Source organism: Aythya ferina (assembly GCF_964211825.1).
Source record: "Aythya ferina genome assembly, chromosome: 17".
Lineage (NCBI taxonomy): Eukaryota > Metazoa > Chordata > Aves > Anseriformes > Anatidae > Aythya > Aythya ferina.
In genome coordinates, this window is record NC_140316.1 from 8,828,235 (window position 1) to 8,837,773 (window position 9,539).

Consider the following 9,539-nt stretch of genomic DNA (forward strand, 5'->3'; position numbering starts at 1 on the left):
AAGCGCGGTGATGGGTTTGTAGGCTGAGAGCTGAGGCAGAGGCAGACCAGCAGACCATCTGTGAAGGTCACCACATCGCCAGTGAGAGGTGCAGCTGTAATCACTGCTCAGCTGAGCTGGATTCAGCTCCAGGCTCTACAGGTTGTTGGCACTACCCCGAGACAGAAATAAAAGCAGCAATCAGGGAGAGAATCACTCATCATCCCCTTCCTTGGTCTGCAACGTGGTGAAGGTTTCCCTAGACTGTAGGGCTCTGTGTGGAGGAACAGTTACGTACATGTTGTGAAGTAGCATGAAACTTGGAATATATTTTAATTTTACAAAAAGATGCTGCACCTGGGGCCATAAATTACTTGTGTGTGGTGGCAGACTGGGTAAGAAAAAACAAATCTATGTTGGAGCTGTTCTCCCCCGCTTTGGCCATTCTAGTATTAGTGATGAATAAGAAGCTTCATATCTCTGTCTAGCAGAGATTTAAATTTAAAACAGAAAATACCTAATTCTGCACATTGCTGTCAGTCACCCCAGCTTGGAGCACCCAGGGATGAATTAAAAACCTCAGGGCTCTCAGCAGATGCAGGCGGCTCTCATGTGGCCCCAGTGCCACCTGCTGGAGACTCACCAGGGGACCTGGGAGCTGGCAGAGGAGCAGTAACAGGGGTGCTGGCTGGCTGCTTTGTCACCATTCCCATCGTGCTGCTGGTTTGGGGTTTTTCTGTGGCATGTGAAAGTCATAGAAGCTGTCTAAAGGAGCAATTAGGGCACCCGGCCTTGCAAATTCAACTTCTGTCTTGTGCTCTGCTGTCCTCTTGTGCAGGAGTTAAACAAGAAGCGGACCCAGAAAGAAATGGAGCACGCCATGCTGATCCGGCACGACGAGTCGACGCGCGAGCTGGAGTACAGGCAGCTGCACACACTGCAGAAGCTGCGAATGGACCTGATCCGGCTGCAGCACCAGACTGAGCTCGAGAACCAGCTGGAATACAACAAGCGGCGAGAGCGGGAGCTGCACAGGAAGCATTTCATGGAGCTCCGGCAGCAACCAAAGAACCTGAAGGTGCTGGAAGCTTTCCTTCCTCCTCTTCCACCCTCTGTCCCGCCGTGCTTGCTGTGCGGGCAGGCTGTGCTCCTGCTGCTCCTCTCACAGCACCCACACCCTGGAGCCAGCGTTCTCCACCAGCTCTCCGAGCTCTCCTCTGCGTCGCTTTCCTTTGCTCAGAGCTGGTTGGTGTAAGGAAGTTGCAAGCCACTGTAGCAATGAGCTCAACGAGGATTTTATTTTATTTTTTTTAAGTGCTGTGCTGATTGAGGCTGCTGGGTAAAACCAGGCTAGTCCTTAACCCAGCGTGACAGAACTTGCTTCTGATGGATGAGCTGTGCTGTCTGCATGCCCTTGCTCGTGTCAGCCTACAGACCTCGATGTGGGAAGGGGCTGGCTGATGCTTCCTCACTTTCAAAGGTTACGGAGGGAGAGAACCTGGGTGCGCTGAGCAGTGCTCTGTCCTAGTCCAGCCGCGGGTTGGTTAGAAACCTCTGAGCTGCCCTGGGAGATCACTGCTCCTCCTCAGGATACCCTATATGAAAAAAGGCAGCAGAGTGCTTTTATCCATCTGGTCCCACTCTCACTAGCTGCCAGCTCTGCTGTCTCCACGTAGTGTGGTTGTGGTGAGGGAGGCAGCTGGTGGAGGCGTTTCTGGGTATGAGAACGGGAGGCCTTTAAGAGCAAGGCCGCCCTGCGTTTTGGGAGGCAGGTGGCAAGGCGATGGGCTGGGCGAGCTGCAGGAAGCAGTGGCAGAAGGTGGAAATAGCTAAGGAGGGTTTTGTCAGTCCTGCTGCTGGCCCAGGCCCGCGGTCAGCAGCACCCCAACAGGGGCTGGAGCTGGCGCTGCTCATTAGGTCGCTGTGTGCATGGAGCAGCTCCCGGCCGGGTGCAGGGGCAGGAGGTGGCGCAGAGCAAGGGCAGCTTTGGCTCTCCTTTCGGGTGCGCTACAACCTCCCCGTTCCCAAAGCCCTTCGTGCTCTTCACATCGTTCCTTCCTTGGCAGGCCATGGAAATGCAGATCAAAAAGCAGTTCCAGGACACGTGCAAAGTGCAAACTAAGCAGTACAAAGCACTGAAGAATCACCAGCTGGAAGTAACTCCAAAGAGTGAGCACAAGACAATTTTGAAGAGCCTGAAGGACGAGCAGACGAGGAAGCTCGCCATCCTGGCAGAGCAGTACGAGCAGAGCATCAACGAGATGATGGCCTCGCAGGCGGTAGGTGCAGCGTGAGGCTCCTCCTGCCCCCGGGCCGGCAGCGTGGGGGCAGTCGGGCCTTCAGTCCGTGCAGCACGTGGTGTTCTTCCCCCTTACAGCTCCGGCTGGACGAGGCTCAAGAAGCGGAATGCCAAGCCCTGAGACTGCAACTCCAGCAGGAGATGGAGCTCCTCAACGCGTACCAGAGCAAAATTAAGATGCAGACAGAAGCACAGCATGAAAGAGAACTCCAGAAGCTGGAGCAACGGGTGTCGCTGCGCAGAGCACATCTGGAGCAAAAGGTAGGCACCGGGGGGGCTGCTAGGGGGTTCCTGTCAGCACGTACCCCTCTCGCGTGGGGTCGGCGCCCGGCCGGGAGCTGCCGCACCGTGCCCTGAGGGGCTGCTGCCTGTGCTTCTTGCAGATCGAAGAGGAGCTAGCCGCCCTCCAGAAGGAACGCAGCGAGAGGATAAAGTTTCTGTTGGAAAGGCAGGAGCGAGAGATTGAAACGTTTGACATGGAGAGCTTGCGAATGGGCTTTGGGAATTTGGTCACATTAGAATATCCCAAGGAGGACTATAGATGAGATTAAATTTCTTTGCCATTTAGCAACAACAAAAAGATAAAAAGCAAACAAAATAATGACGAAACTTGCAAAACCAACATTCCCCATGTTAACGGGCGTGCTCTCTCTCTTTCTGTCTCTCTTACTGACATCGTGTCGGACTAGTGCCTGTATATTCTTACTCCATCAGGGGCCCCCTTTCCCCCTGTGTCAAGTCCCGGTGCAGGACAGCTCCTGGCGGTCTTTTCCATAGTATGTCACAGTATTGATGTCTCTGTGCAATGATTAAAAATGTTTCAGTGAAAACTTTGGAGACAATTTTAATGGAAAAAAAAAAAAAAAGTGGATGTATGTTGCTTTTGAGCAATCACTCATTTTTACCACCAATCTACGAAAGTACAAAGCAAAAAAAAAATCCTCAAATGCTATATACAAACCCAGGGGGAGAGAGACTAAATCCGCAGCCTTACCTTAACTAGCTGCTGCATTATTTTATTTTATTTTTATTTTTTTGGTATTTATTCATCAGGAATAATTAAATAATAAAAAAATTTTATTAAAGATTGAGAAATTTGATACATTTTACAGAAAAAAAAAAATTAATCGTGATGTACATATCAGTGGTGACATATTATTACTTTTTTGGGGGTGGGGAGGGGCGGGGCAAAGATCTGGTGATTTTTAGAAGAACCATGCCAGGCGAGGCGGGGATTAGACCTCGGTCCTCGGCATATTCTTGATTGTATCATAATCATTTTCTGCTGTCGCAGAGAATGTGAATACACTTAAATGAGCCCACAGGATCCCAGTAGCACAAATTGGGCTTTGTCAAATCGTGTATTTTGTGTATAGAAGGAATTTAAGGAGAGCTTTTACTTATTTTCATATTGTATTTTAACTGTTTCTCTGATCAAAAATTTTTTTACTTCTTTCCCCCCTTCCCTCCTGCTCCCTGCCACCCCGCCCACTTTCCGGTTCAGTACTTGGAGTTCAACACTGTCTGTCAGATCATCCTGAGCCCTTTCTTTTCTTTTTTTTTTTGTTGTTTCTTTTGTTCCTCCCCCGAGTCCACCCCCAACCCCATGATCTCGGTCATAAATATTGCATTATTCACACTTTCAAACTGTGTATTTTCTTACAATAAAAAGATTAAAAAAAAAAGGCTTTACTTCTTTTGCATGCACTTTAAAAAAAAAAAAGAAAAAAACAACAAAAGAACAAAAAAACATTTTTCAGGTTCAAAGGAAGAGCATGAATAACTGTCAGAGCTTTTAATTATATTTGTAAATAAAAGTGTTCATCACAACGCCTCGCTGTCTCATTGTGGGAAGGGCTCCGCGGCTGCCCCTGCGGGAAAGCTGCCGCAGGAACCGCTGGTGGGGGAGCTCCTGGGCTGCCCCGAAGCCGTTTATTGGGGCAGGGGAGGTGTTTGTGCTAACTCATGGCTTCTGCTCTCAGCTTTTTTGCCTTTCTTCCAGCCTGAGAAGTCCCAGGCTGTGAACCAGCTCTCACCAAGCACCAGGTAATGCAGGTGTTGGGGCACCTCCTCTCCACCTGTGTGTTTCGTGGATCTTGGTCTTTATTTGGGGTGTTTCCTTCAAGAGCTGTCACTCCTCACTTTTTTCTTTGCTGGCCCTGTGCATAGGAGCTATCCCAGGGGTGTGCTGGTGGCGTAGCACAGCTGTGTGCATACCTGCAGCCTCCACTCACCTGAGGTGTGCTCGTGTCTTTAGAAGTACAAGGTACCTGATATTTACGGGGCATTGCTGCAGCGTTTTGAGGTTTGTAATGTGTTTTACACACTCCTCAAAAAACAGTACCTTTGAGAAAAGAAGTTAAAAGAAGGGGAAGGCTTCCAGTGCTGTGAAGCAGAATCACACTCGCTTCATTTCTTTACATCCTTTGAAGACAGCCATGAGCTGTGCTTCATTTTCTGAGTGCTGAGGACGCCCCGCCGGGCCTCGCCCCCTGCAGGCTGCAGGAGCAGCACAACGGCAGCCCGGCGGGGAAGGGGAGCGCCCCCAGGTGCCAAGTGGCGGTGCCCAGCACAGGAGGTGACAGCTGCAACTCAGGGGGGAACCCAGGAGCAGCAAGGAATGCAAAGGGTTTAGTGGTGGAGGTGTTCGGGGGTAAGTGACCCTGTCCTGGCTATAAGGAACGTGCCTGCCTTGAGCTCCGTTCCTAAAACATCAGCATTTTATCTTCTAGGCTCGATGTGTGTGTTTCAGGCAGCGCTGCCCACATGGTGCTCCCCTCGCGGGGCTTCAGCCTCGCCTCCGTGCCGGGAGGGGAAGGAACAGGGGAAGGAAGGGCGCCGCGCCGAGCTGCCAGCACTCCCCTGCTCCCCAAGGACACAAGCACACCGCCCGCCTGGGTAAGTGTTTAATTGCACCGTGAGCACGCATTGGTCACAACAGAACACGGACAAAACAAAGCCGCTCTGCTTCGAGGGGCTACAGAGATCAGAAGAGAACAGAGAATCAGAAGGCAAGCAGCTTCCCCGCCTCGTTCTACTCGTTATCTTTAAAGTAATGACTTCAGTGGTTCACCTCATTGGCAAATACTTGAGGGAAAAAAAAAAAAAAAAACAGCTTCCCTCTGCCTGCTGCCTTCTCCCCTCCTGGAAGGGGACGGCTGCGCAGCCAGCAGCAACCAGAAGTGGTTCTGCACCCACAGCAGCGCCATCAGCACAGCGGGGCCGCTCCGAGTGGCAGCGGTTCACAGGGTTTGACTTCCCCTGAGCAGGTCGGCCCGAAGGGGCTGCCCCTGGCCTTTTCGGAAGCTTTTTGGGCTAGCTACAGGCTGCGCCTACAGCAACGAGCGCAGCACAAGTCCGGACCGTGCTAACACCAAGGCGGATTCAGCTTGTGGACGGCAGCGAGGTCATGGCTCAGCTCAGGTCAGTGCGGGAGCAGCCGGGTTCAACTCACAGGCAAACAGAACGACAGCGAGGTGCTTCGAGCGGGCTCTGGGGGGTCGGGGGTGCCACGCGGTGCTCGTGCGGTGCCTGCTCCCTACTTCCCGGACAGCTGCTCGTAGAGCTTCGGCACGTAGTCGTCCCACTCCGCCTGGTAGCAGGTGCCGGCCACCGGCACCCCCAGGTTGTACTTGCTGCGGAAAGCCGCCACCTTGAACTTCCCTCGCTTGTCGCCGGAGCGATTGGACAGGATGGGCTCGTCGCACTTCAGCTGCTTCGGCTGCTCGTACACCAGCCACACGTACCGGTGCAGCCCTGCAGGGAGGAGACAGCACGACAAGCACACCTCACTTGCAGTTCTGGGGTTTAAGGGTGGCTTTGAAGCGACCCCAGCTGCTCGGGGAACAAGCCCGCGTCCACCTGGGGCACGCTGGCAGCTGCTGCCATTGTTCTCAGGATAAGTGTGAGCTAAAGGAGCTTAAAGATGTACAAGAGGTGTGTGAAGGACTCACGTTGTCCCTAAGCTGCGCTCCCCCTGCCCCAGCTACTGAATTCAGGCAGAAGGGCACGGATCCATGGCCCGATGTCCAAGGGGCACCGTGATTAAGGCTGGCTACATGCAGGCCCCCTGGGGCTGCCCCTGCGGCACCACATGAGGTTTGTGTAGCCACAGGCTGTGCCCCGAGCACTGCGTCTGCTCGCTCACAGCACGGCCAGGCTCAGCTCCCCCTAACTGCAGCCAGGTACTGACCTGTTCCTTTGGGGGGTCCTGACCCGACGTAATCTGACAGCACAGTCCCGCTCCCCACGTCGTTGCCTTTCATGTTGGTCACCAGGAAGTGATGCCATTCCCTGACAGGAGACAGCAAGAAGCAGTCAGGCCGTGTCACAGCCCTCGGGTAAGACCCTTCCTTGCTCTGAGCAGCTGTTTTCCCCCAAAGTTGTCAGAGTAGGTGACTGAAGCCAACCACTGCTGCTCCTAGTTGGTCAGACCCAAAGGTGTCAGGCCCACAGCACAAACTGCCTCCTTCGGGATGCAGAGCCCAGCAGGCAGCTGCCATCCTGCCCGGCGGCTCCACCACACCCACAGTCTGACCCTGTAAGAGCGAGCACTGCATGTGATTCCAAGTGGCCTGATGTAGCAGAAGTGAGCTGGTCCCTGCTTTAATATTTTACTGCTAGCACTAACCTAGTTCCAACTCACACATGGCTCATGTTAGTGAGCTGCAAATGCTGCGCTTCTCCAAGGTACAGGAGACCTCCAGATAACCCTGGCAAAAGCAGCTCCTTTTCCCCATGCTGTCCTTGTCTCAAGGAGAGATGCAAGGGCTCTGATCCTATCCAGGACCATTTCTTATCCCCAGCCCCACTGCCATAACCTAGATCACACTCCCCACCTCCTCCTGAGCCTCTGCTCAGTCCAAGAGGGCCACCCCCATTACCTGAACTTCGGGTCCTTCCTACTGGGAGCATCGGGGTCCGTGAGAACCAGCGTGTAGAGCTTCTGGGGGTCGCAGCCATCCCACTCGATGCTGGTGGGGCGGTGCTGCACCTGCAGCGACGACAGCGTCAGCGGGAGCAGCCGGCAGCGCCGCGCACGGCGGCCAGGCGTGACCAGCCACGCTCGATCCTGAACGTTCAAGGCCGCTCGGCACCCACGGCTGCTGCCAAAGCCTTCAAAGCCAGGCGTCCCCCACCGCCAGCCAGGGCGGGCCGCGGCCGCTGCTCCCCCGGAGGGGCCTCGCCGCCATTTTGTGGCTCCCTCAGGGGGGGCAGGCGCACCCCCCCCCCTCACGCACACACCCCCTGGGGGCCTCCCCCGCTCACCTGGGTGGGCGTCAGCACCTTGCCCAGCTCGTCGATCTCCACCGAGCCGTACTTGACCCGCAGGGGCTGCGCGGGTTTCTGCTCCACCTCGGTGAGGCTCAGCGGCCCGCTCCACAGCCCCAGGTCCACCGCCATAGCCGCCCCCTCCTCGGCGCTGCGCTGAGGCGACTGCCTGCCTGACCGAGTGACTGACAGCCGCGCCGCGCAATCAGCGCCGCCCCTCGGCCCGCCCCCCGCTCCCATTGGAGGAAACCTGCGCCGTGGTCCCGCCCCCCGCTGGCTGGGCGCTCCCCCCCCTCCCCTCCGAGGACCGCGGGGCCGCGGGTTCGAGGCCGGCGGCAGCCGCAGCGCCCGGCGGGGGCTGCCCGTGTGGGGCAGGGCTCGGGGCCCGTCCCCTGCCCCGTTCCCTTTGTAAACCACGATCCAGGGAGGCGATCCCTGCGTGCACAAGGTGCCCCAGGCCGCGCTGTGAGCGTGGGCTGGGGCTGAGACCTGGCAGTTTGGCAGAGTGCTTTATGGCCTCGGCCCCAAAACGCATTAGTGTGCTCATAGGGCTGGTGGCTGAACACGCCTCAGAGACATCTTCCTCTGCTCTCTCCCAGGAGCAACGGCCTCACTGTGTCTGCTGTTGTATTTCATATTTTGGAGTGGGCAACAGAGTCAGAGGAGGAGGCTTTGGGTAGAAAGCGGCAGCTGGGGCTGAGCTGCAGGGCATGTCCTCCCAGCCTGGCTCGCATCAGTTTCCAAAGGAGCCTGCAGGACTGCATGGAGCAGACTGGTTTCAGCTGGAGACAACGTGGGTTGAGTTGGAGTAGGAGCATCAGACAGATCAAACTCCAAAGCATCACTCTTCCCAGCCCACCTTGGCCCTGGCCTGCCCTGGAGCACTTCAGGGCTCGATCTTTGCATGCTGCTGCCTGCTGAGGTCTCTGTCCTGGCACAGGAAGGTTTGTCCCCCACTGGCAGCAGGAGGCTCCCTTTTTGCACGTGGGCACTGACCGCATGCTTCCCTATAGAAACATGCGTGCCTCTGGCCATCCTCTTCTTTGGCATCAGCCCAGAGCCCTTGTATTCAAGGTGTAGGTTTTCAGCTGCCATATGTGCTGGAAATCCTCCCTGGTTCAACAAGAAGGAGTCCTCTTCAATGACACCCGCTCCCAGCTCCTCTGCAGGCACAGAGCAGCAGGGTCAGTCTAATCCACGTACACTCGGGATCAGTCTCCTGTGTGAGGACACATACCACCTGCCTTGGTCTGCTGAGCACAATGGAGCTATCTGAGCCTCATTCCTCTCTCCTCATTTGCTTTGTTAATTAAGTGACCTACTAAGAATCCCCATATCCTTTCCTGCCTGTCAGGACAAGATGAGAAAGAGAAGGTGGTTGCTAGGATCATTCTCTGTGTGCCCCAGATACTTGCTGTTTTGGGTCGGCAGCTGCCCTGTGCTGAAGGGCGGTGGGCAAGGAGTTATTCCCACTCCTGCCCTGACAGGGGAGGCAGCTGAGCAGAGCCTCCAGGGCCCACCCAAAACACCACTGCTGCAAGAAGGACAAAGGTGGTACTGACAGGTTCTCCCAGGAAGCTCTCAGCTCTAGCAAGTGGCATTTTAGCTTTTATTTTATTATTTAAGCCTTTCAAATCTGCAGCCACAGGGTGGAGAAACAGGCAGGTGCTTCCTCCTGTTCCTAGGGACTATTTCTTCTTACACATCTGCTGCTGGAGTTTAGCAGCATGTTTGCTGTGCATTGTTGCACTCAACTATAGGAATCCAAGGGTCAGCTTTAAAGAAACTGAAAATATTTGTACCTTTCTCTTTCCTTGTTCCCTGCAGCTTCTGTTTCCATTGGATCTATCCAGCTGTGGAGAAACTCATCTTTTACCTGTTCCATCTGCTGCCTCCTTCCAGTCTGCACTGCTGTCTGCTATCCTTCTTTCCTGCACAGCTCTGGTTTGAGCTATTATTTTCCCAAAATAATATTTTTTTTTACCTCCAA

At 54.7% G+C, this 9,539-nt stretch overlaps 2 protein-coding genes across 8 annotated transcripts in view; one reads left to right on the forward strand and one right to left on the reverse strand.

Moving 5' to 3' along the window:
* Positions 1–4,108, forward strand: part of TAOK3 (TAO kinase 3) — an 81,965-nt gene extending 77,857 nt beyond the window's left edge. For all 7 annotated transcript variants that reach the window (XM_084538727.1, XM_084538721.1, XM_084538725.1 and 4 more), the window contains 4 exons: positions 818–1,057; positions 2,046–2,258; positions 2,357–2,539; positions 2,662–4,108. In XM_084538727.1, the coding sequence (XP_084394853.1) occupies positions 818–1,057; positions 2,046–2,258; positions 2,357–2,539; positions 2,662–2,823 (798 nt within the window). In that variant the 3' untranslated portion in view covers positions 2,824–4,108. The remainder of the gene's footprint in view (positions 1–817; positions 1,058–2,045; positions 2,259–2,356; positions 2,540–2,661) is intronic.
* Positions 4,109–5,171: 1,063 nt separating this feature from the next.
* On the reverse strand, positions 5,172–7,757 carry PEBP1 (phosphatidylethanolamine binding protein 1). Its single transcript, XM_084538728.1, has 4 exons — positions 7,547–7,757; positions 7,162–7,271; positions 6,471–6,571; positions 5,172–6,034 (listed from the first exon to the last, which is right to left on the reverse strand). The coding sequence occupies exons 1-4, from the start codon at positions 7,679–7,681 to the stop codon at positions 5,817–5,819; spliced, it is 564 nt and encodes a 187-aa protein (XP_084394854.1). The 5' UTR covers positions 7,682–7,757; the 3' UTR covers positions 5,172–5,816.
* Between the last annotated feature and the right edge of the window lie 1,782 nt (positions 7,758–9,539).

Excerpts from the sequence above, each read along its gene's own strand:
- PEBP1 (XM_084538728.1), bottom strand. The coding sequence starts at position 7,681 with ATGGCGGTGGACCTGGGGCTGTGGAGCGGGCCGCTGAGCCTCACCGAG. Across the intron at positions 7,272-7,546 it reads AGGTGCTGACGCCCACCCAG|GTGCAGCACCGCCCCACCAG; the intron begins GTGAGCGGGGGA and ends TCGTCGCTGCAG. Across the intron at positions 6,572-7,161 it reads AGGAAGGACCCGAAGTTCAG|GGAATGGCATCACTTCCTGG; the intron begins GTAATGGGGGTG and ends GTCTCCTGTCAG.